General features: G+C 47.1%; 1 protein-coding gene across 8 annotated transcripts in view; it reads right to left on the minus strand.

Moving 5' to 3' along the window:
• Nucleotides 1–490: 490 nt before the first annotated feature.
• BPIFC (BPI fold containing family C) overlaps nt 491–24197 on the minus strand; it is a 50485-nt gene continuing 26778 nt past the window's right edge. For all 8 annotated transcript variants that reach the window (XM_059186789.1, XM_059186787.1, XM_059186785.1 and 5 more), the window contains 10 exons: nt 22771–22831; nt 21179–21270; nt 19615–19791; nt 18418–18471; nt 17282–17452; nt 16576–16643; nt 6460–6502; nt 3695–3758; nt 2659–2735; nt 491–1101 (listed from right to left, as the gene is read on the minus strand). In XM_059186789.1, the coding sequence (XP_059042772.1) occupies nt 979–1101; nt 2659–2735; nt 3695–3758; nt 6460–6502; nt 16576–16643; nt 17282–17452; nt 18418–18471; nt 19615–19791; nt 21179–21270; nt 22771–22831 (930 nt within the window). In that variant the 3' untranslated portion in view covers nt 491–978. The remainder of the gene's footprint in view (nt 1102–2658; nt 2736–3694; nt 3759–6459; nt 6503–16575; nt 16644–17281; nt 17453–18417; nt 18472–19614; nt 19792–21178; nt 21271–22770; nt 22832–24197) is intronic.

The following is a 24197-nucleotide window of genomic DNA, read 5'->3' on the forward strand; positions in this document are numbered from 1 at the left end:
TACCAGCCTTCTGGGATTCATCTCTCTCCTCCTCCGTTTTCTCATCTGTAAAATGGGACCACAGTTCTTCTGAGCTGTCCCTCCTTTAAAGGATTTTATTTATTTATTTGCTAGAGAGAGAAAGGGAGCACAAGCGGTGGGGGGGGGGGTGGCAGGCAGAGGCAGAGGCAGAGGGAGAAGCAGGCTCCCTGCTGAGCAAGGAGGCCTATGGAGGATTCCACCCTAGGATCTCTAGGATCCTGGGATCATAACCTAAGCTGACCGCAGCCGCTTAACCGACTGAGTCACCCCGGCATCCCAAGCTGGTCCCTTTTTAGATCAAGCCTTGAAGTCTGCATACCCTCACTTTTTGTCAAAAATATTAAAGATGTTAATGACATCAAATTAAAGATGTTAGTTAAAGATGTTAAATTCTCTCATCTTTGTCTTATTTTATTTAAAAAAAAAATCCAGAGCAGAAGCAGAGAATTTCTCAAATAAAAAGACAAGCTCACATTAATAGAAAACGAGTTTAATTAAATACAAGGGACAGTAGCAGTAAATATAAAACATATAATCCAATATGGAGGGAAGTGGGGGAAACCCTGGGTTGCTGAGAGAGCTAAAGGGAGCTCCTCCAGGAAGAACTCGGGCAAATCTGTAATTTGGGCTTTCTCATGCGCCTCCTCCAGGGCACATGGTTAGCTCCAGTCCCCAGCATTTTATAAACCCAGAAACACACAATGTGCATTCGAACATGAAACACTGAAACGCCTACCCCTACACACACACACACACACACACACACACACACACCCCTGATTTGGCTCTTTAACTCAGTTTGCCTCCCTCTGTCCCTGAGGGCTTGAGAAGGAAAACTGTCAGCCTAAGCACTTCCCAGGGCTTTACAATCCAGCCTGCACTGTTCTCCCCTTCTGGGCTTACAGTAGCTGTGGATTAAGGGCCACTGGCTGCCTGGGGTGGGCTCCAAACAGGCAATCAAGCAGCGGGCTTCCCCCTCCACTGTCCACTTATGAGGTTCAGACCTTCCCAACCATGGAAACTTGGCTGCTGCTTTAAGGACGTTTCATACTTGAGGTCAGTGGAGATCAAAAGGAATCCCTGAAAAGGAGGCAAGAATGAAGACAATGTCACACCCTGGACACCGGCAGCCATAGACCTCTGGGGTTTGCTAAGGGGTGGGGGAGAGATGGCTTCTTTCCCAGGTCCTCCTGTGTCACTCCCTCCCTGCCGCTGTCCCCTTGTGAGTGCCTCGGACATCAGAGCAGACTTGGGGTTATTGTCTCCGTAGGTAACTTGAGCAGCTACAGAAGCAGGGGAGGTGGGGAGGGAAGGGGGAAGGCAGGATGTGCATGGGATTGGAGAGTTCCTGCAGAATCTTATTTCCTCCACGACCCCCAAAAGTGCCAAAATGGAAGAAAAAAAGTGTTCTGAAGTTCGTTGAAAATGATTAATGAGGAAACAGCTCACAGCAGATCCCTGAACCTCGAGGAGGGTCTTTGGTTCAGGCAAAAGTTCACTGAGAGAATCAGAGGAACCAGTCAGGTCTCAGCCAGGCCCTGCTCTCCTTATCTTAAACGGGGCCATTATAAAGAAGATGTGGTCCATATACACAATGGAGTATTACGCCTCCATCAAAAAGGATGAACACCAAACTTCTGTATCAACATGGACGGAGCTGGAGGAGATGATGCTGAGTGAAATAAGTCAAGCAGAGATCAAATATCATAGGGTTTCACTTACTTGTGGAGCATAAGGAATATATGGAGGACATTGGGGGATGGAGAGGAGAAGAGAATTGGGGGAAATCGGAGGGGGAGACGAACCAAGAGAGACTGTGGACTCTGAGAAACAAACTGAGGGTTTTGGAGGGTGGGGGGTGGGGGGTAGGGGAGCCTGTGGTGGGTACTAAGGAGGGCTCGTACTCTACGGAGCACTGGGTGTGGTGCATAAACAATGCATCTTGGAACACTGAAAAAATTTTAAAAAAGAAAAGAAAAGAAAAAAGGCGGCCGTTCATCCCAGCCTCACAGGTTGTTTTGCGGAAGGAATGAGGCAGAGGGCGCCACAACACTGCAGTGCACCTTCTCTTACTACAGCATGAGTAAGTCTGGCTGCCAAGGGAAATCAGCCTTGGTCTGATTCTTAAACTCAAGTTTAAATGGTTTTCATTGTTGACTGCAAGCTTTAAGCACTAAACCTTTTGCCTATAAAATTCCTTGGGCTGGAAAAACACAACGCAGAGCAAAGTAGCAAAAACAGAATAAGCAAACTAGGAGGAGGCTTCTACTGTGAAAAGTAGAGGCAGTTGCTTTCAGTTTGGGTCCTGATCTCAGGGTCCTGGAATCGAGCCCCACATCGGGCTCACTGCTCAGCAGGGAGCCTGCTTCCCCCTCTCTCTGTCTACTTGTGATCTCTCTATTAAATAAATAAATAAAATATATTTTTAAAAAAATCTGCCTTCAGCTCAGGTCTTGATCCCGGGGTCCTGGGATCAAGCCCCGCTTCGGGCTCTCTGCTCGCAGGGAGCCTGCTTCCCTTCCTCTCTCTCTGCCTGCCTCTCTGCCTACTTGTGATCTCTGTCTGTCAAATAAATAAATACAATCTTAAAACAATTTAAAAAAGTGGGGCCAGTAAAGAGAATATTCACATTCTTACCGCAAGAACTTCAATATCAGAATTGACAAGTGAGATTTTGTGTAGGTTGGGCAGGGGAATTCCTTGCTGCAATTTTGCTGAAAAACAGAATAAGGGGTAAGATAACTGGGCACACACACAGAAGTTTTGGCAAACTTTTTGGTAAAAGACGAATAAGCAGTTTTTAAATCTATCTTTTCCTTCTTCCTGATTCTATATTTTCATTTTATATTCCTTGCATTTTCCTTGATGAATACTTAATTAGTTACTGAAGTGCTTAGTAAAAATGCACAAGCAGTTATGTACACTTGGATGGCAGAAAAATGCTGGCAACTTGTCCAGTTTATATTTCGAAAATACTTTAATTAGTGTCTGAGAACATTCTGGTCTCTGATACAAAGTGGCTTTTAACCAAGCCAGACTCAAGATACTGCAGGTTATGAAAGACTGCATACAGGGAGAGGGCCTAGAATTGTCCTTCATTCAAACTGTCTATCCAGGGGTGCCTGGCTGGCTCAGTGGGTTAAGACTCTGCCTTTGGCTCAAGTCATGATCTCAGGGTCCTGGGATGGAGCCCCAGAAGGGGCTCTCTGCTCAGCAGGGAGCCTGCTCCCCACCCCCTTCAGCTCTCTGCCTGCCTCTCTGCCTACTTGTGATCTCTATCAAATAAATAAATAAAATATTTTTAAAAACCCAACTGTTTATCCAGATGGTGGTCTGTGCATAAGAATCACAGAGATGCCCTCTAGGGAGGTGAATTTCATTTCTGGCAGACGGGAAGGAGAATCATTACCACCTAAGGGGTGTGGTTTCAATCTCTTCAACTCAACCAGAGTTTTAGGGGTTCTTGCTGAGTCTACAGGTAGTGTGGCTAACAAGGCTTGGATCTGGAATAACTAACTTTGTAACCACAGATTATGCAAACTTTGTAAGTTCCAGCATGGGCCTGGATTCACACGGTTACGTGTGAGGAGTACAGCCTTTGGAGTGGAAAGTCCCAAACAATCCCCAACATTCAGCTAATGTCAGAGTCACGTGTTTCCCCAGAATCCCTTACCGTTGGCCAGTGGGAGGATTCCAAAGTGGAGAATAGAGGACAGAATGTTCTCAAACCTCAAGACCTAAGATGAAAGGGGATACCAATCAGTTGCAAAATCAGGGCATTTTGAAGGTACCATGACGGGTCCGAATATGCACTTTCCCAGACCTTTCACGACAGAGGGCGGTAATTAGAATCTCCCCATGGAGATAACCCAGCTTTCCAGACACTGAAAGCTACTTGGCGGGAAACCATATTATAGTTTCCCAATCTGTTTTCCTCCTTGAGGTAGGACATGTCTGCTCCGCGTAGGCTGGATCCGCGTAGGCTGGATCATGGTGACGACAAATGTAGAGGGACCACATGGTGGCAGCAAACACGGCAGCTTAGGTATCTATCAAGTGAGCCGATCTAAACAATTACTAAGTATCTCAGTTAGTTGTCTTTCCTTAATGGAGGTCCTTTGCATTACCTTATGCTCTATAGTTAACACTATCACCAGAACATCCAATTTACCCAGAATAAATCACAGTGGTTGTTAAATCTTAGAAAAGTGTTAGTTCCTGGGAAGATTCAGGTATTAAAAACAAATGGACGATGGGGTGCCTTTGTGGCTCAGTCAGCTGAGCCTCCGACTCTTGGTTTTGGCTTGGTCATGAACTTGGGGTCGTGATCTCAGGGTCAGGCTCCGGGCTCAGTGCAGAGTCTGCTGGAGATTCTCTCCCCCTCTTCCCCCCTTCTCCTCCCCACTATAATGCACACACATACACACGTAAATATTTAAAAAAAATAAATGGACTGTGATGAACATTGGTTCACTCAATGAATATATTTTGAATATCCTACATGCTCAGCAAACCTTGCAGCTTAGCAAGCAGGGCTCTGAAGCTGCCTTCCTAGGTTTAGCTCTTGTTTTTACCACTTCTGTGAAGTTGGAAAAGCTCTCTAATCTCTGTGTGCCTCAGTTTCCTCTACTGTGAACTGAAGATAACAGCACTAATGTCTCAGTTGGTCTCGGAATTAAACAAGTGAATATTATGTAAGATGCCCAGCATATATCGCTGTCATATTTTCCACCCAGAAATGTCATTATTAACACACTCTGTTGTGGATACTAAGCAGTTTCTCTGGGTTTTCCTGGACAACTTGGACTCATTTTGCCTCCTCTAGGCTCAGGAAATGTTATTTATGAGAAAGTCAGCTGTGCATTCTCATTGATCGTGGTCTCTCATCTACCAAAGAGCTATGCCTTCTGGAGGTGCTGACCCACAGTGCATGAGACACTATGGGTATTTTATGTTTCAATATCTGGCATGAAAATAGAACTTATTTTCCAGCTTGCGGGCACTCATCTCACTGGCTTCTAATCTTCCCAACCCGAAAATCAGGATGTTCCTAAAAATTGAACAAACAAACATCTTGTCTGGCCACCTGCATAAATTCCTGGGCTTCTTTGCTATTTTCCTCACATCTATTCCTCTCTTAATAGCTGCTTCTGTCGAACATGGTCATCAGTTCAGGACCATGTCCCAGGACTGCTCTGGGAGAGGTCAAGTGCCCTGACTGAGGCCACACAGCCCGTAAGTGGGAGTTGACTCCTGCGCTTTGGCCCGAGTTTGTGGATGTAACCATTGTGCTACGCTGCCCGTTGACAGAGAGGTGGCAAAAACGGAAATTAATTTTCATGAGGACAATGGGGATCATTTATTTAACACCTGCCATATATCCAATGTGCTAAATGAACCTCATATATAATCCTGGCGAATCGTCCCAACAACCTGAAGACTGGAATGGCCAGCTCTGTCCCCACCTGCACTGCCCATACACTTGCTCTGATTTACTTTTCTGTACAATATTTTTCAGCAGACAAAATATATTTGCTTGTTGTCTGCCCCCCCGCCCCCCAACACACACACACTAGAAATAAGAGTGGCCAACAGTGGCACTATTGACATTTTGGGATGGATCCTTCTTTGCCGTGGGGGTTGTCTTATGCACTGTGGGATGGTAAGCGGCATCCTTGGTCTCTACCCCCTAAGTTCCTAAAGCATTCCCCAAACTGTGAGAACCAAAAATGTCTTCAGACATTGCCAAATGTCCCTGAGGGGCAAAACTGGCCCGACATGAGAACTGCTGCTCTGCAATGTAAGTGCCACAAGGGCAGGGACACCCAAGTAGTGATTTGGCTGAACTTCCTGCAGCTTGGGGGGTGGGGTTCGATTCCAAGTCTATCCAAGTTGGGATATACTCTTCCCATCAGGAGGTCACCAGGCTGGCCTCCCCTCACCCCAAAGTATCTGCACAGCCAGCCTCGCAACAGTTTTCGGAGATGGCTAGAAAGGCTTCCAAGAGCAACTCAGTCATGGCCTCATAATTTGCAGATGGCCTCATCCTTTGGGAGTCTGGATCTTACATTTAATTATCAAAGATTATTTTATCCAAAGAATGAAATTGCCCTGAAAATCCCCCTGAAAATGCCAATATTACATAGGTCTTAGTTTTTAGAAAATTCTTTTAAAAGTCTTTCTGAATAGATAAAATTGGAGAGTTCCTGTCCTGTTTAAAAGTTATGGGGTTGGGTTCCATTGTGTAATGGTTAGCACTCAGGACTCTGAAAAGTGATGGGATTGGTAGACAAGAAGCTACACAAGGAATTGTAAAGTTAAAACCTACCCTCAAGGGGAAATCAAGTATTTAGAGGCTCAGAAAACATTAATTCAGCTACTATGTAGGGAAACTATCATTTTACCCTTGACGGGAACTCTGAGAGCTCAGATTCCTACCTCAATATTGCTGCGATTGGACTCTGGCAAAGAGAGCCGGAATCTGAAACGAAACAAAACCGCAAATGTCAACAGGAAAGGTTTAAAGGACGGAATATTTAAAAACAACTCTTTCAGGTGCCTGGGTGACTCAGTAGATTGAGCCTCTGCCTTTGGCTCAGGTCGAGATCCCAGGGTCCGGGGATTGAGCCCTGCATGGGGCTCTCTGCTCAGCGGGGAGCCTGCTTCCCACCCACTCTCTCTGCCTGCCTCTCTGCCTACTTGTGCTCTCTTGTCTGTCAAATAAATAAATAAAATCTTTTAAAAAACCCATTTCAATAGAAAGGAACAAAAAGGAAAGGGGATTTGTTTTTTTAAAGATCCATAAGCCACTATTTTATTTATTTTTTGTTTTTTTAAAGATTTTATTCATTTATTTGACAGACAGAGAGAGAGAGAGAGAGCACAAGCAAGGGGAGCAGCAAGCTGAGGGAGCAGGAGAAGCAGGCTCCCCACTGAGCAGGGAGCCCAATATAGGGCTCAATCCCAGGACCCCGGGATCACAACCCAAGCTGAAGGCAGCTATTCAACCAACTGAGCCACCCAGGTGACCCATAAGTCACTATTTTAAAAAACCGCACAGACTGGTGAGGATATAATGTTCTAGTACATCTTTACCTGATATTTGCTGCTTAAGAAGCAGAGCTTTCTATCAGAAGGCTTGGATTTGTAACCAGGATGGTTTCCCCATATGCATTTGCTATATAGGACTTACTGTTGGCAACTTGAAGGTGGAAGAATTTTTTTTCCTTTTTTTTTTCTTCTTTTTAAAAAAAATTAATTTTTTCCCCAGTGTTCCAAGATTCATTGTTTATGCACCAAGAAGAATCTTAAGAAATAATTTTCGGTGCTCCAGTCGAGCACCTCGAATGTGCCTCGTCTCATCTGATCTCTGGAACTAAGTGGGGTGGGGCTTGCTTAGTACTTGGGTGGGAGAAATAGTCTTCAGGTCTTCTTGGTCTGAACTCTCAGAACACAGACTTGATTTGTCAGACATAGTAAGAGGAAGCAGTGGTAACCAACAGGGAGGATCCTTTCATATCACAGGTGGGGAAACTGAGGTCCAATTAATAGCAGATTTAGGACCAAAAACTCTGATCTCTCAATGCCCAACCCAAACCTCCCTTCCACTGTAGGATCTTTCCTCACTTTGCTTTCCCTCCTGTCCTTCCCTGGATCACTTTTGCCCAGCCTTACTTCTGCATCAGCCTTCTTCTTCTTCTTTTTAGAAACTTTAAAAAAATATATTTTATTTATTTATTTGAGAGAGAGAGAGAAAGAGAATGTGCATAAGTGGGGTGAAGGGCAGAGGGAGACAAAGACTCTCCGCCGATCCCAGGACTCTGGGATTCTGGGATCGTGACCTGAGCCGAAGGCAGACACTTAACTGACTGAGCCACCCAGACGTCCCTGCATCAGCCGTCAAATGGCTCCCCCAGTCTCCAGTCTTGGTCTTCTCCAATCTGTCCTCCACACCATTCCCAGAGTGAGCTATCTGGCAAGCATGTCTGAAGAGGACACGCTCCCATTCAGAATTCTTTAATGGCCTGAGTCCAAGTCATGTAGGTGGTACCCAAGCCTTTCTGTATTTTGGTGTCTGGTTACCTGTTTACTCTCACTTCTTTTCATTCTCTACCCCGCATATGATACTCAAGAACCCTGAACTGGTTAGTGCTATGCTGGTTTATCTATTTTTTATTTTTTTTCTTAAGTAGGCTCCACATTCAGCCTGGAGCCCAATGCTGGGCTTGAACTCATGACCCTGAGATTGGGACTTGAGCTAAGATCAAGAGTAGGACACTGAAGCAAGTAAGCCATCTGGGCACCACTGTGCTATTTTATTAACGAGGCATTATATATCTGAGATTAAAAAATGTATTGGCTTCAAAACACATAACAAAAATATCCTAAAAAATGAAAATTAATACATGCCCACAACAAGTTAACATTACGGCGACTAATCACTTTAACTCAACTCCACTCATGGTTAAGTTTAAATTATATTTCATGTGGAATGCATTTGAATATGTGCCATATATTTGGGGCTGGGTCATTCAAAATTAGAGTGGATAAGGTCATAATGATCTTGAAACAACTGCAAAGTATTTCCTTGTATATTCCATGGTACCTCTGGTCTCCATGCTTTTTGCTCCTGCTGTTCCCTTTTTCTGAAATTGCCCCTTTCCTGTCTCGTTGACTGGTTAACTTCTTTTCAATGTTTAAGATTTAATTCAGGAGTTACCTCTTCCAGGCACCTTTCTGTTACTACATTTAAGGAGCAGATAGATATTAATGAAAGAGGTGAGCGCAACTGTGACCACTAGGTGGCGACCGAGTTCAGTCTGTTGACCTTTCATCCTCACACTGAGCCCTTAACCTGTTTCTTCCCCCTTTCTTTTTTTTCTAACCTATTTCTTTTTTTTTTTCTTTAAAGATTTTATTTATTTATTTGACAGAGAGAGATTACAAGTAGGCAGAGAGGCAGGCAGAGAGAGAGAGGAAGAAGCAGGCTCCCTGCTGAGCAGAGAGCCCGATGCGGGACTCGATCCCAGGACCCTGAGATCATGACCTGAGCTGAAGGCAGCGGCTTAACCCACTGAGCCACCCAGGCACCCTAACCTATTTTTTTTTTTAAAGATTTTATTTATTTATTTGACAGAGAGAGATTACAAGTAGGCAGAGAGGCAGGCAGAGAGAGAGAGGAAGAAGCAGGCTCCCTGCTGAGCAGAGAGCCCGATGCGGGACTCGATCCCAGGACCCTGAGATCATGACCTGAGCCGAAGGCAGCGGCTTAACCCACTGAGCCACCCAGGCGCCCCCCTAACCTATTTCTTAAAGCACAACTACTAGGAACTAATTTTATTACAGAACCACAGAGTTCGTGGGGAGAAAGGAAGCTCAAGTAGCCCTACCTTGCAGACATATAGAAAACACAGCTTATTCACAAAGTTTTGGAGGTTTACCATCCTGACTGAAAACCAGAACAAAGTACAAGCACTTAAGCCTGTTGGATGGTGGTGGGGTCAAGATCTGGGTCAATAGCAAATACAGCATAATGGAGTTCAAGTAGATCAAGGCACAGGCACTCACAATGCCGCTTCTCCAACCCTGTGGCCATGGCAGACGTCGAAAATCATACCTTGCACTCAGTACTGCATAGTAATTGTTTATCTCTGTGTCCTCTGACTGTGAACCTGACTGAGTCCAGAGCATGGCACATTAAGGCACTTAGTGTTCATCCAGGCATCTGTCCAGCAGATACTCACTGAACACCTAATACACGTCAGCCATGTGGCAGGTGCTGGAGATCACAACTGTGAGTTCAATGAAACACGGCCACTGCTCGCACGGAGCTTAAAGCCTCGTGGGGAGGCACACAGTAATCAAATAAGCCCACTGGTGACGGTTTAATGATGAATTGAGATAAATGCTCTCAAGGAAAGAAAAAGTTCACTGAGGCCAATGAGAGAGGAACGCTATCTAAACTGGCAAGTGCAGGAAAGTTTCGGAGTAAGGAAATACGTCCTTGAGAGCTGACATATCAAGGGTAAGCGAGATTAAAAAGGCAGATTGGGGAAGGAAGAGGGGAGGGTCTGGCGGAGCTTGCAAAGGCCCCGTGGAGGGAACAGAGGCTAGGAAGAGGGTGCTCGGGAGGCAGACAATGGTGGTAAAATTTTGATATTTATCTTAAGATATCAGAGGCTATGCTAAAAGTTTGATATTTATCTTACGGGCAAGGAATCTATGGAAGTTTTTTTTTTTTTTTTTAAGATTTTATTTATTTGACAGAGAGGGAGAGATCACAAGTAGGCAGAGAAGCAGGCAGAGAGAGAGAGAGGAGGAAGCAGGCTCCCTGCTGATGCAGGGCTTGATCCCAGGACTCTGGCATCATGACCTGAGCTGAAGACAGAGGCTTAACCCACTGAGCCACCTTTTTAAAAACCTATGGAACCTATCTCCCTTTTTAAAAACCTTTTGGAAAGATCACTCTGGCTGCAGTATGAAGAAAAGATGGGCAGCCTAAGAGGATTCCTAAGAGCTCCTTCTGTGCTCAGTAATGCTCTAGGCAACGGGAAGAACGTTCATTATATTGATGATGGACAGACAGAAGCTGCATGTAGAGGAAGGATTTGCAGAATAATACAAAACAGCTTGTCTTCAGTGCTCCTTTGTGGGTTTACACTGACTTGCTGCAGGAATTCTAAGAATGTATGAAATGGTGAAGAAACCAGCATGGGTTGGAGGTAGGGGTGTGTGTGTGTGTGTTTAAGATATGGGGGTGGGAATAAAACTGCCCTTTGAGGGACGCCTGGGTGGCTCAGTCGGTTAAGCTGCTGCCTTCGGCTCAGGTCATGATCCCAGGGTTCTGGGATTGAGTCCCTCATCGGGCTCATTGCTTGACAGGGAGCCTGCTTCTCTCTCTCTGCTTCTGCCTGCTTGTGTGATCTCTCTCTCTCTGACAAATAAATAAATAATCTTAAAACAAAAAAAAACTGCCCTTTGAGAGAAGCACGCCACCCTTTTTCTTAGCACCCAGTTTTTGCCTCTTAATCTGAGTGTTTCTCCTGCAGGCTCTAGATTTGGGAGGTAGAAACATTTGCCTTTCTTTATTATCTGTATCAAGAACATTGTAGAGCACATAATCAGCGCCCAAGAAATTCTCATGGAATGGATTATGGATAAATGAGTAAAGGGTGGGTGGGGAAGGGGTTATTGGAATTGGGGTGGCTTTGAAGGGGGCCAGTCTAAAGCAGAATGTTCATTTTAGGGAGTTATGAGAGGGAAGATTGGCTCACTTGGAAGGTAGTCAAAGTGCTTGACAACCCCAGGCTGTGGATTTCATCCGTGATGAAAGGCTTTTTTTTTTTCCCCAAGATTTATTTTAGAGAGAGGATGAGCGGGAGGGGCAGAGGGAGAGAAAATCCCAAGCAGATGCCTCGCTGAGTGTGGAGCCTGATATGAGGCTCGATCTCACAACCATGACTTCACGACCAGAGCTGAAACCAAGAGCGTCAGACGCCTAATTGACTGTGCCACCCCGGAGCCCCCAAAGAGGAAAGGTTTTCATGTGAGGAATGTGTTAAGCCCATTCCAGTATTAAAGGACCCTCTTGAGGAGGAAGGGTTCCCCAGTGTTTTATCTTCACTGCCTTCTGCAGCCTGGAAATTCCCCCAACAAGTCTGGGAGAAGGGGAAGTCATTTGTTTTTCCTCCTCTAACAGGGGCCTCGCACTGTGACATTCCTGTGCGCCGGCCTCCGCGGTAGCTCAGAGGGAGGGTGGAGATGGCGGTCAGCCCGGGGACGAAGCCTGAGCTCTGGTGACCTGTCTAAAGCACTGTTCTGACAGAAACTGAATCCGTTCTTCCCAGACCTGTTTTCCTTTCTGGGTTTCTTTCCAGATGGCTGACATTGGGAAATGCTTATCGCCCAAGCCGGGAGGAGTAGGGCTGGGTGGGGTTCCTGTGTGCTTGTAGTCAGCTTTCTTTGCATTCTCTGAAGGTGTTGCCTGGGAGGGGTTGTAGAGTGTGTGTGTGTGTGCGCGCGCCGTGCGCTGCTGTCACCAGTGTGGGGCACAGTTTGGGCATGTCCGATGCCTCACTTGTGGCAATGTCAAAATTGTTCCAGAGTTCTAAATGGTCCAAAGATTCTGTATATTGGATTGCTTGAGCTTTGTAAGCTTAAAGGGACGCCTGGGTGGCTCAGTCAGTTAAGTGTCTGCCTTCAGCTCAGGTCGTGATCCCGGGGTCCTGAGATTTGAACCCCACGTCCGGCTCTCTGCTCAGCCAGGAGTCTGCTTCTCCCTCTCCCTCTGTTCCTCCTCCCTGCTGTGCTCTCTCTCTCAAATAAATAAAATCTTTAAAAAAAAATTTAAAAAGGGGGGTGTTAAAATTCAGTCATCTGTATGGCGATGAAAAAAGGGAAAGTGTTATTTCATTTGGTCTTAGAAACGTCTAGTATATGGATCAGCCCGCATTGGGGTTACCTCCCGACGGAGCTGTGTTTGGAACAAAAGTCTCCGTTGTGGATGGACCAGTTCAAATCTGGTTTAGGACTCTGAGGGCCAACTCTAAGGCTTTTAAGGCCATCCTGACCTGTCATGTCTCTTGGGATCAATTTCTCCCTCTTATTTGGTGAAAGTTTGATCCCAAAAAGGGGAAAAAAAGTAAAACTCTACTGCTGGTAGTAACTAATATTTTTTGAGCACTGCTTACGTGCAGAACATCGTGCTTTTCAGACATTACCTCGTCTCCCCATAAAACAGCTCTGTGAATAGGTGCCCTGTTTTGCTGATGAGGAAACTGATATTTAGAGAGGTTGACTGACTTTCCCAGGGTCACACGGCTACCAAGCGACAGAGGCGGAATTCAAAATCAGAAACGCCTGGACTACAGGGCTGTGCTCGTAATGAGACGTCCCCACCACGGTCACGGTGATTACTCGTACTCCCTGCTTTTGCTTGCATTTTTTCCTTCCCTTCGTTTCTCAAGGCGGCTGTGTGCAAAGGGCTGTGCGCTTTTTCTACTGCAGATCACGGTCTGCCTGTGGCTTCTCTTCCTCTATCAAGTCTTCACACTGAGAAAGGACATGCTGCCTGCTTCAGTTCCGTGTGACTCCGCGCTCATGGGTTTCCTCTTCTGGGCAAGGGTGTTCACTGTCTCAGTCTTCTAGGTCTTGGCCATGTTCCGCATCAAAGGCAGTATAATGTTGTAAGTGAACACCCAAGGCTGTGAAAACCACTCACCCAGGTTGAAGTTTTGGGTCTGCCATTCAGTAGCTCTGTGATGTGCGCAGTTAGTCGACCTCTATAAATGTAAAACCTGGATAATGAGCGACCTCCATGTCTGTTCACTGAAGACGTCGATTGAAGACCGTGCCAGGTCCTGGAGATCCAGGGTTGTGCGGTTTAAATGAAATGATATGTGTGAAGTTCTTGGCATGGGACCAGAAGACAGCAAATACTCAATAATTAAGTAGTCATAAATACTAGGACAAAAGGCAGTTTCTCTAATAACCGTCACTGGGCGGGAGACACGGGAATGAGGTGTTTCCTGAACAGGGTTTTTCTGACTGGGGAACTCTTGCGAGGATCTTGTATAATGGAGCACCTTCTTCCCCGGGATGAGGCCATAGTCAACCTTCCTGAACACTTAAGATGCACTTTACATGTATTAACTCATGTAGTCCTTACAGTAACCCCCTGAAGTGGGTTGTATTATAGCCTCATTTTATAGAGAAGGAAATGGAGGCCCAGAGAGGTTAAGTAACTTGCCTGAGGCCCCACAGCTAATGAATGGCAGGGCGGGGATCTGAACCAGCTAGTCTTAACTCTAAAGCCTTTGAGCTCACTGCGTCTTTAAACTCACCACACTAGATTTGCCTTGATTTCTCTATCTCCTGTCTCAGTAGCCAGCCGTGAGCAGCTCCAGAAAGGGACACATTCAGGCAGGGGATGTTTAGAAAAGTGTTTGGGGGGTTAGTATTCTGGGAGCCTAATTTGGAGACCCCCTTTCCCAGGGTTTTCTCGGGGATGCTTCACCCATCCCCACCCCACTTTACGCCTCTCTGCACTGTGCCTCTCTGACCTCACCCAAGACCACAGCAGGCCATAGGTCTGGAAGAGCAGCGCTTGTGGAACTGGGAGTGGCAGTTGCTGGCTGGGGTAGTCGTGTGGGAGGTGGCACGGCCATTCCTGCAGCCCCAGGGAAGGCACCCCTTCAGCGTAGCCTCTGCTTCTCCGCGGTCTCGCACAGGCCGCCTTGGGACTGAGTGAGCCTGGCCTATCCACCTTACCCTTCATCCTCCTGCTGCCCGAGGTCCGGCACAGCACCCCCAGCAGGAGCCACCCCCAGCGACCTTTGCAGCATGACATGGCCTTGCTCAGAGGGGCCCCATGCTTGGCTAAACCTTGGCTAAACCTCCCCAGCACGAGAATCTGAAGGAGACCACAGGAGAACGCGGAGGAGACCCCAGGAAGGCAGGAGTCTTAACCTCAGCTTGTGTTCACTGGGTCAAAGCACGCTTGTGGGCTGCGGGAAGCCGGAGAATGGGTCCGCGCATTTCTTTGGGTGATGTGAAGCGAGCGGGTTGCAATCAGTTTTGCAGTTCCCCCGCGAACCGAAACCCAATACCCTCTGAACGTGCCATTTCTTGTGGGGAGGATCGCTGGCGAGGAGAGTCCGCCCAGCGGAAGCTCAGAAGGGGACCTAGTCTCTCTGTTCCTTAAGGTCTCTCCCACCGGCCTGCAAGCCTGAAGCCCCACCTGCACTAAGTCCTTCCATCCATCCTGCCCGTGAACCAGGGCCCTGCTCAAGGGCGCACGTGGTTTCTCCCTTCTCAAGAGCTTGCTGCCTCGGTTAGCGGCCCTGCCTCCCTTCTCCCACCTCCCTCCAGATTTCCAGCCCCCCTTTCCTATGGCGCTGCCCTCAGGCTGCAGATGGAGGGGTCAGCGGTGGGGCGGCTCAGGCAAACTGCACTGCAAGTTCTCTCCTTTCCTGTCTGGCCTTGCCCTGACGCTGCCGAGCTCTCAGCGGCCTCCCTTTCCCTCCTCCTCTCTGGCTCTCTGGCTTCCATCCTCTCAACTGGTAGAACTGTCATTTCCAAGATGACCCATCAAGATTTAGAGTTTCATCGGCCTTAACCTTATGCAGGGTGGGCCACGGTATGATTTTGGGGGGCCCTGAGGAAACTGTTGCCTCTGGGAGCCCTCCCTCCATAAAGAAATACTAAAAATTATATTTTAAGACTATGTTGTTATAAAGATAAGTATAGTCCAGCCTGGATTGTATTCATTTTTAAATTATTTTAAAAATACACTAAAACGTTTTCATGGGTCCCTGAAGTATTCATGGCTCTAGGTTCTGTGCCTGCTGAGACTAATGGGGAAATCAGTCCCGTATTGTAGAGCTGGGTAGAAACTAACAGAGTCTTCTTGAAATCTTTTTTTTTCTGGGAAACCATACTATCTTTCTTTCTTTCTTTCTTTTTTTTTTTTTTTTTTTTTTTTTGTCATTTGTAACAATATAGTTACAAAGATAATTTTAAGGAGGAAAATCTCACTCAATCCCGTATCCTAATGGCACTCTTTGTGATTCACTTCCTCGTCCAGATGGAAAGCTATTTTACATAGCGGACTGCTGCGTTTGTGCAGTTTTCCATTCTGTTTGTCCCATTTAATATCGTGTTGTTGAGGGCACCTTCTGTGTGTCTGCAGTAGTCTTCACAACCGTCCGCTGACTTATGGTGATTGACTTACTTTTCCCCTCTGTTGGTTTCCTGTTCTTTCTCGACTCTGCGTTCTCTGGCCTTTGTATAGCATTTCTTCCCCCTTCCGTGGGTTTCATCGGAGCCATCTGGTCATTCCGAATAGCATTTCCCCTCCTCCCAGGTAGTCTCATTCATGGCTTCGACTGTCGGCCTCGCAGGGCGGAGGAAAAGGGGCTTTGCAGACGGTTCTTCTCCATGGCAATCACTGTCCACAGTCTACCCACGTGACCCGCCCGACCCCTTCCATGGCATGCTGCATTCTTTGGAAACCCGGTAAGGCCATGGGCCGTGGTTTTGTTAAACTCTACGGTCTAGTAAGGGGTCAGGGTGTCAGAGCCTGCAGCTACCTCAGGGACGACCCGGCCCAACTTCAGTATTTTACAGACAAGGAGACCGAGGCACAACGAGGTTCCTAGACTTGCTCCTGGTTAAGCAACCAGTGACCAGGGATTTGACTCTTTGTTCCTTGACCTCCTTCCTCAAGAGCACGCTTCCTGGAATTGTTGAGGAGGGTCTTTAATTTATATCACGGTACCACTAGAAAGTGAATTTATATGATGGAATTATATTTACACTTCGGTTGCACGTTTTATCTGAACAGCATCTAATGGGAGGAGAAAGAAAGGCTCCACCACAAAGTTTTAGTGAAGCCCGTAGTCTGACGTCATCGGGATCATGCCAAGAGGAGTACCTAAGTGATTCATGTTCTATCCGGTGGTAACTTAACCTGTTCTGTTAAAGTTCGCTTTGTCTCTGTGGTCTGCTGAATCACTTACCGCTAAGGTTGTCAACAGTCAAATCAATTAAACTTACCTGTTCAGAGATAATGAGCAGACCAGTCTTTGTCCCAAAATAACCAGGCCAACACTGGTGCTAGCAACCTGCAAACAAAAGCGCTCGTTACTAAGGGGAATGAGTCTGTCTATTTTGGCTGCAAATACAATTTCTTATACTGGAAATACCAGAAGCTCCACTTTTCCTCGTATTGCTAGAGATACTAGGAAGAAGCAGATCTGAAAATGCTCTCTTGTGGGCAGGGAAACTAACTATAAACACTTTTTAAGAATCTCCCTTAAATTGCTCTATTTTTTCCTCACCTTTCTTCTCCATGTACTCTGTGTGTGTGTGTATGTGTGTGTATGTGTACGTGTGTGTGTGACATTTCGTGTAGAATCACTGTATTTGTCCCTTTCCATTGGGTTGTGTTTGGCCTCCCTCTGCTCAAATAACCTTGAATTCCATTGACTTATTTTGGGGAAAAACAAAAGAAAGTCAGTGATTGATGTAACTGCAGCTGAGGGAAGGGTGCGTAGGGCATGGGGGAGGGGGAGAGCTGTTTTACCATGAGGGGTATGAGCACCGCCCCCCCGCCCCGCCCCGTCCCACCCCTGTCCTCACCACTAACTGACAAATCAGACCTCACACTCCCAGACACTGAGCAGAGCCCTGTTGGTCAGTGGCCCGCTGTGGGAACGGGACGGGTCTCCCCAGGCCACCCTCCTGCCCCCACAGGCCTTACAAAGTCCATGGACACGATGGCTTCCGCGGTTGAGTTCTCGGTCTGGGCGAGGAGCACGATGGAGGCAGGGATGTCCAGGGTGAAGTTACCCGGCTGCAGACTGATTGCAGGAGGCTCCGTTGCCATGACCCGCACCATGAAGGGCTGGGACAGGAGGTAGATCTCCGCGATCTGCAAAGTTCAAAGAAAAAAGTGGAGACCAGGGAGCTGGGCTGATGGGAAATCACACGTTTGGGGTAGCCTGGGTGATTAAACTTTACGTCATGCTGTCAGAATAGAAATAAAGCTCTTTGGCAATTATACCACCACCGCACACAAGACAAATAATAATGACGGCTGACATTCACTGAGCTTATCTGAATTGTCTGGTTTAATCTTCACAAAATCCCTGTGGGCAAGTTCTATCAGAACCCCCTTTCATAGCTGAAGACAGTGAGCTTCTGGTTAAATAATTTCCTTCACTTCCAGATACATTAAAGAACAGGGATTCAAATCTAGGTGTGTCTCCAGGTCCTTGCTCTAGAATCAGGAAGCTCGGTGAGCATCTCTCTGTCCTTAAGAGCAAACCTGAGCCTTTCAGGACACTGTGTCCAATATTCAGGGGCTGAGAAGGCATGACATTAAGAGTTGCTTCACTAAGGGCACAGACATGGGCGCTATTCCCCCATTTCCCATTGAAGCTTATTAATTCAAATGTGTGGTGGAAACTTAGGGAAGGGACAGCTGATTTGTTTTGTAAACTTATGATGCCTTTAACAGTAACTTGTTTAATAAATATCTGTGGCTATTTTATTAAAAGAAAAAAAATATCTGAGGCCCCCAGCTGCAGAGTCAGATTACTGACTCTTGGTTTTGGCTCAGGTTGAGATCTCATGGTGGTGAGGTCAAGCCCTGCATCGGGCTGGCTCTCATCGCCAAGTCTGCTTAAGACTCTCCTTCTGCCCCTCCCCTGCTGCTTATGCTCACTCTCTCTAAAATAAATAAATCTTACCAAAAAAAGAAAACAAAATCTCTTCAGAATGGAAAGATGGACTCAGGTTTGGATCGAAAAGGAATAGAGAGAACCCACAAATCTTCCAGAAGTAACTGCCGTGAATCCAGATACACTACCAAGGAGTCAGGCTCCCAGTACTCACCCGGGAGAGCACATTGCCAAGGCCTTGAGAGTTTTGAACCAAATGGTTGGAAATCTGGAAAATCAAGATCATCGTGTTACTGTAATTTTTACCTGGGTTCTCTTTTAAGGGGAAAACCTAGCTTTCCTTGTATTTTTTATGAATCATGAAGTTGTTACATCAACAAACAATTAGTGTTTAATAGTGGCCTATCATTTAATAGCCCAACCATAGGAAGTCTGAGGCTCAAAGAAGTGAAGTCACTTGCCCAAGGTCACACAGGAAGTACCTTCCTTTTCAGTAAGTGCCTTTTAACTGTGTAGGTCACCCACGTACGATCCATGCATAACCATCCTACAGTGGTTAACAAGAACCCTTGTATGTATTGCCCACCTCTTCAGAGGTTGCTGAGACAAAAAATACTTAAGTAATTTATCTTCACAAATGAGTGTTTTCCAGATCTGAAGCTAGGTTTCTCTAATTCTCAGCAGTCTGCAGTCACGGGTGCTGCCATACCTGGTATTCTGAACCCAAGTTTTAGAACCACTTGTATTATTAAGACCCATGGAATGAAAAGATTAATAGGCAATGCTTAATAAAAGTTGTTGGTTGGCTAGAGAGAATGTTCTCACCATGAAAGGGAGGGGCGTGGCAAAGAGAATCCGTGAGTATGTGTCCTCTGGGTGGTCATTGTAGATAACTCAGTTGCAATTACCAACAGGACAAATACTGGTGCTGGCATTAAACCAGGCATGGCGATGATGATGATGGTAAGCAACACATAAAGAACACTTCCTCCGTGCCAGGCACGAATGTGTTCTGTATATTCAAACCTCTCTACTGTCCATATCGACCTTAGGAGTATGGAGTTATTATTCCCATTTTCTAAATGATGACACTCTGGCACAGAGAAGTTAAATACACTGAAGATGCCCAAAGTCACAGGTCATAAGTGGTGGAGGGGAGTCCTGGCATTATTTAAGATTAATCTAGAACCGTGGCCTGGTATCCTACACAATTGAAATTAGTAGACTTAGAAACCTAGCAACTCTCAAGATACTAAAAGCTTTCAGTTCACAATCCCTTTATTCATGACCTGCTAGGGCTGATAGTCTAAAAGGGCCCAGGAAATAGAAACCATGACATGAAATTCCCATAATGGACTTATAGTAAGACGAAATGCTGGTGCTGATGGTCCTATCCATGAACTCTCCTTACCTCTTTCATGGAGAGAGTGACATTGAAGGCCCCAGCTGTAAAGTAAGCAAAGGAGGCAGACTTGAAGAAAAACTCGGAGATTCCAATATAGAGCATAGAGTCGTGGTGTTCTGGCAGCGCAAAAGGAACTGGTGAGAAGGGGGGGTCGCTGAGGTTGTCCAGGGGGTAGAATACGCCCTGTGGGAAAACAGAGAGAACAGCACTGAGAAGGTGGATCTGCTCATTCAGAATCAGACAAATACCAGAAACTCAGTAGGGGTTAAAACACAACAGGGCCTTTTGATTCCTTGACCGGTGACGATGGTCTGGCAGCTCTGATGAGTTCTTGAGCGTATGTGGACGTGTCTGTCCACTCTGGGCTGTAACCTTCTCTCAGAAGGCAGGTGTATTTTACCTGGACACACAGCTCTGCATAGTTCCTGAGGAGCATGTAGAGATGCCAAACCCTTGACCTTCGAACTCTGTGGCTGTTGAGCCTCTGGGGTGGCACAGAAAGCCTCAGAAGGACCCGGCGGGGCTGTCAATGGGTTAAAGCATTTCCCACGCATTCCTGATGCTGCCCTCAGTGGCTATAGGATGTTATTACAAGATGTCTTGAGTAACATTTAACTGATTTGAAAGACTCGAAGTGATTGAAATATAAGTCAGGGGCGCCTGGGTGGCTCAGTTGGTTAAGTGTCTGCCTTTGGCTCAGGTCATGATCCCAGAGTCCTGGGATCGAGCCTCGAATCCATCTGGGCTCCCTGTTCAGCAGACAGTCTGCTTCTCCATCTCCATCCCCCCTTCCCCCAGCTCATGCTCGCTGCCTTTCTCTAATAAATACATAAATAAAATCTCTTTTAAAAAAAGATTTGACAGAGAGAGCACAGCAGGGGGAGCAGCAGGCAGAGGGGGAGGGAGAAGCAGGCTTCCCACTGAGCAGGGAGCCTGATGTGGGGCTGGATCCCAGGACCCTAGGATCATGACCTGGGCCAAAATCAGATGCTTAATAACTGAGCTACCCAGGAGCCCCTAAATAAATAAAATCTTAAAAAAAAAGAAAGAAATATAAGTCAATATGCACTTCAAAAAAAAAAAAACAAAAAAACAAAAACCCACAGTTACTAACCATGGGGCAAAACTAAATGTAAAGACAGGCTCTTTTCCAGAATCAGCAAATACCATTTTCATGTGCAAATGGCCCTGACCAAGGTCAAGAGGTCGACAGCCCTCAGTTAAAGTGGCTGACCAGACAGGAACAGGAGTGTCCGTATGAACAATCTGCTGATGGGTTGAGCCCCCCTTCCTGCTGCCTCTTAGCCTCAGACCTCAGACCTGACCCCACAGACACAATCATCATGATCCTTTCCTTAAGGCAGGCAGTCGTATGTTGGGCAAATCCAAACCATCATTTACTGATCAAGAAACTGCTGAAGGGTCTTTTGAAGGAACATGAGGGAATTGCTTGAAAGGACATTAAATTATTTGAAGGGTATTTAGTGATATTTCCTTCTGCATAGAATATTTGCTCTTTGAATACTGGCTGTTAAAAGCCAGGATGAGAATTTGGTGACGATAAAGTTACCTTCAAATTCAGCTCCATGTAATTCTCAGTTATCTCCGGAGAACTGATTAGGGAGTAGTCCAGGAGAGTATAGTTGTCAATCTTGGTTAAAACTAAATAACAAATAAAAGTGAAAATTCATATTTATTAAAGGTATAGGATAGCATCTGACTATGATCTATGCAGAGCAATATAATTTTAATTCTCTGTTATTTAAAATAATTATTCTTATTTCATAAGTAATACATAGTTACTTTTCAAAACCTGGGCTAAGTAGGTAAGTCAAAAGAAGAAAGTAAAACCCTCCCCCCCCCCCGTTTTTTTTTTTTTTAAGATTTTATTTATTTATTTGACAGAGAGAGATCACAAGTAGGCAGAGAGGCGGAATCATGACCTGAGCTGCAGGCAGAGGCTTACCCCCCTTAGCCACCCAGGCACCCCAATTCTTTCTTTGTATCATCATTTTCAGAGCACAGCAGGAGGCGAGGGGCTGCAGGAGGCAGGATTTCAGAGTCTGAGGCAGGTTGTATGCCCAGGAATGCAGTGCTTGGGAGTCAGACCCGGCCTGGGAGAGCAGCTTTCCTGGCCAGCACCAAGTGCTCTGTGATATGAAGACCTCCCCCCTGATCTAGAGCAAAACATCTGAGTAGCACACCTTCTCCTCTTGCACACCGGGCTGCTTTATTCCACAGAGGGTGGTAAGCAACAAGAAGAGACAAAGGGACTTGCCAAGGTGAGGGAACAGTAGTGCCCCATGTCACTATCGTTATTTTTTTTTTTTAATGTATTTATTTGACAGAGGTCACAAGCAGGCAGAGAGAGAGAGAGAGAGAGAGAGGAGGAAGCAGGCTCCCCACCGAGCAGGGAGCCTGATGTGGGACTTGATCCCAGGACCCTGAGATCATGACCTGAGCCGAAGGCAGAGGCTTTAACCCACTGAGCCACCCAGGTGCCCCACTATCGTTTTTTAAAAATGCTTTCAAATTCAGTCTGAACAGATCCCATCACCATGCTGTGAGGGGAGCAGGACCTGCCCATTTTAAATGATAATGAGGAGTGGACAGACAAGGGATGGTGCAGGGGAAAGAAGTGGAAGGGACTGGACCCCTCAGGGTTTAACGCAGTGCTGGTAAAGAAATAGGAATTCAATACACGTCTATTTGAATAAGTGGGGGGAAGTGGGGGGAGGGGAAGCTCTGCTAGGCGGGGAGGGCAGCACGAACCCAGCAAGGGCATGGGGGCAGTAGAAGCAGTCTGATGGCAGGAGAGCAGAGAAAGGGACAAGATGAGGCTGAGACGGGTGGGCTGAGCCCGAGCGTGGGGGGCAGGTCTTGTAGTCCCTGTGAAAGCATTTGGACTTGATCCTGAGGCAGCAAGCAGCCACCGAAGGGGCTAGAACAGGGGGAGGAAAGGGCTAACTTGGTTGAGATTAGCATGATCATCCTGAAGAGGATGGATTTTGTGCGAGAGCGGGCGTTTCCCGTGGCTCTAGTTTGCAGAGGGTAAAGCCGGTAGGAGAGCTGGCCTATCTTACGTTGAAAAGTCAGCTGGCAGAGCACCAGAGTCTGAGGGCGAGAAGAGGACCGTCCCGAAGAGGCGGCCCGAGGACTCACCCTCTAGCATGCTGAGGTTGGCGTTCAGGGCTCCCACCTCACTCATGATAATGGGACAGAGCTGGCCATAAAAGGAATAAAAAAAATTGCAGGTTACCACATTGCACTATTTAGGGGTCTAGACCCTGCCAGCCAAGTCCTTCTGGTTAGGATCCATCCTCCCTTCGGCCTCCAGGACCTTCCCTCAAATTCACTGATGCCGGTGGGCCCCACACTCTGTGTGTATGTGTGCCACGTCATGGAATGCGGGCTGAACTTGGGAGCAACCGGGACCACACCCAGTCAGCCCCGTGAAAGAATGAGCCCCTGGATTCTCTTTCTCGTGCGGTCACCCCGAGGACCTGCTGCTGGGCCTTTCCCGGCTGTGGGGACGCCACTGCCTCTGGGCGCAAGCTGGGACCCTCACTGTCGCACTCGGCTGGCTTGAGAGCCCAGTTGTGAGACCTCTGTTAGATCAGAACCCCTTCTGGAGTTAGAAAAGCGATCTTGACTTGGACTCGAGCTTGTCTTTAGGAAGGAGGAAGTGTGCCAACATGGGTAGGCCACCGTGTGCCAGGCATGTGCTAAACACTTGGCGTGGCGGTTACTAGCAGAGGCTTGGGAGCCTGGCCGCCTTGGGTTGACTCCCTTGGCACGTGATTTGTAGTCTGTTCTGTTTCCTCACTTGTAACAAGGGACAATTAATTGTACCTACTTCGTCATGCTGTTGTGAGCAGAAACAGAAGTAATCCACATACGGCCGCCCGCACACAGCAAACATTCAGTAAATGTCAGCTGTGCTGCTTGAACCCCATGTTAGCCTCATGGCAGTGCTGAGAGGGGGGCACCACAGCCCGCCCTTCACAGATGGGAACAATGATGTCTGGAGAGCTTTAGTGGGTTGCCAGGGGTTACATAACTGGGACTTGGAATCCAGCGAGCTGTGGTCTGAGCGCTCTTTTCTGTTTTCCCACGGCACAGAGGGCCTACCTGAAGCAAAGCGCCCCCGGCTCTAAGGCCTGTGCACGCTCCAGGCAAACTTAGCTAGTGGCTTCCTGTCTGAGGCCAGAGAACCACGCCTGGTTTCCAGCAGAGGAGCGGTGGCAAGTGTGGGGTCCCCCAGCCGGCAGGGCTTTCCCTGTCCCTCTCTGGCACGCCCATGCGCCGGCGCTCAGCACCTGCCAGGTGAGCCTGGAGAAAGCCCGGGCAACCTCGGAGTGCCCCGACCAGCTGGGCAACCTCCTCGGACAAGCTGCCGAATGTATTTACACGTTGATTTCCTCACTGGCATTCATCAAGCACCCACTGCCTGCCCGGGAGGAGGGGATGGAGGCTTCCAGATACCGCTTCCACCCTCTCATTCCCCATCCTCCTCATCCTTCTCCTCATCTCCCCCCACATATGGGCAAAGCATCCAGAAATGGTCTGGCCTGGACTGGAAAGAGGGC

The sequence above is a fragment of the Mustela lutreola genome, chromosome 8 (assembly GCF_030435805.1).
Source record: "Mustela lutreola isolate mMusLut2 chromosome 8, mMusLut2.pri, whole genome shotgun sequence".
In the NCBI taxonomy this organism is placed as follows: domain Eukaryota; kingdom Metazoa; phylum Chordata; class Mammalia; order Carnivora; family Mustelidae; genus Mustela; species Mustela lutreola.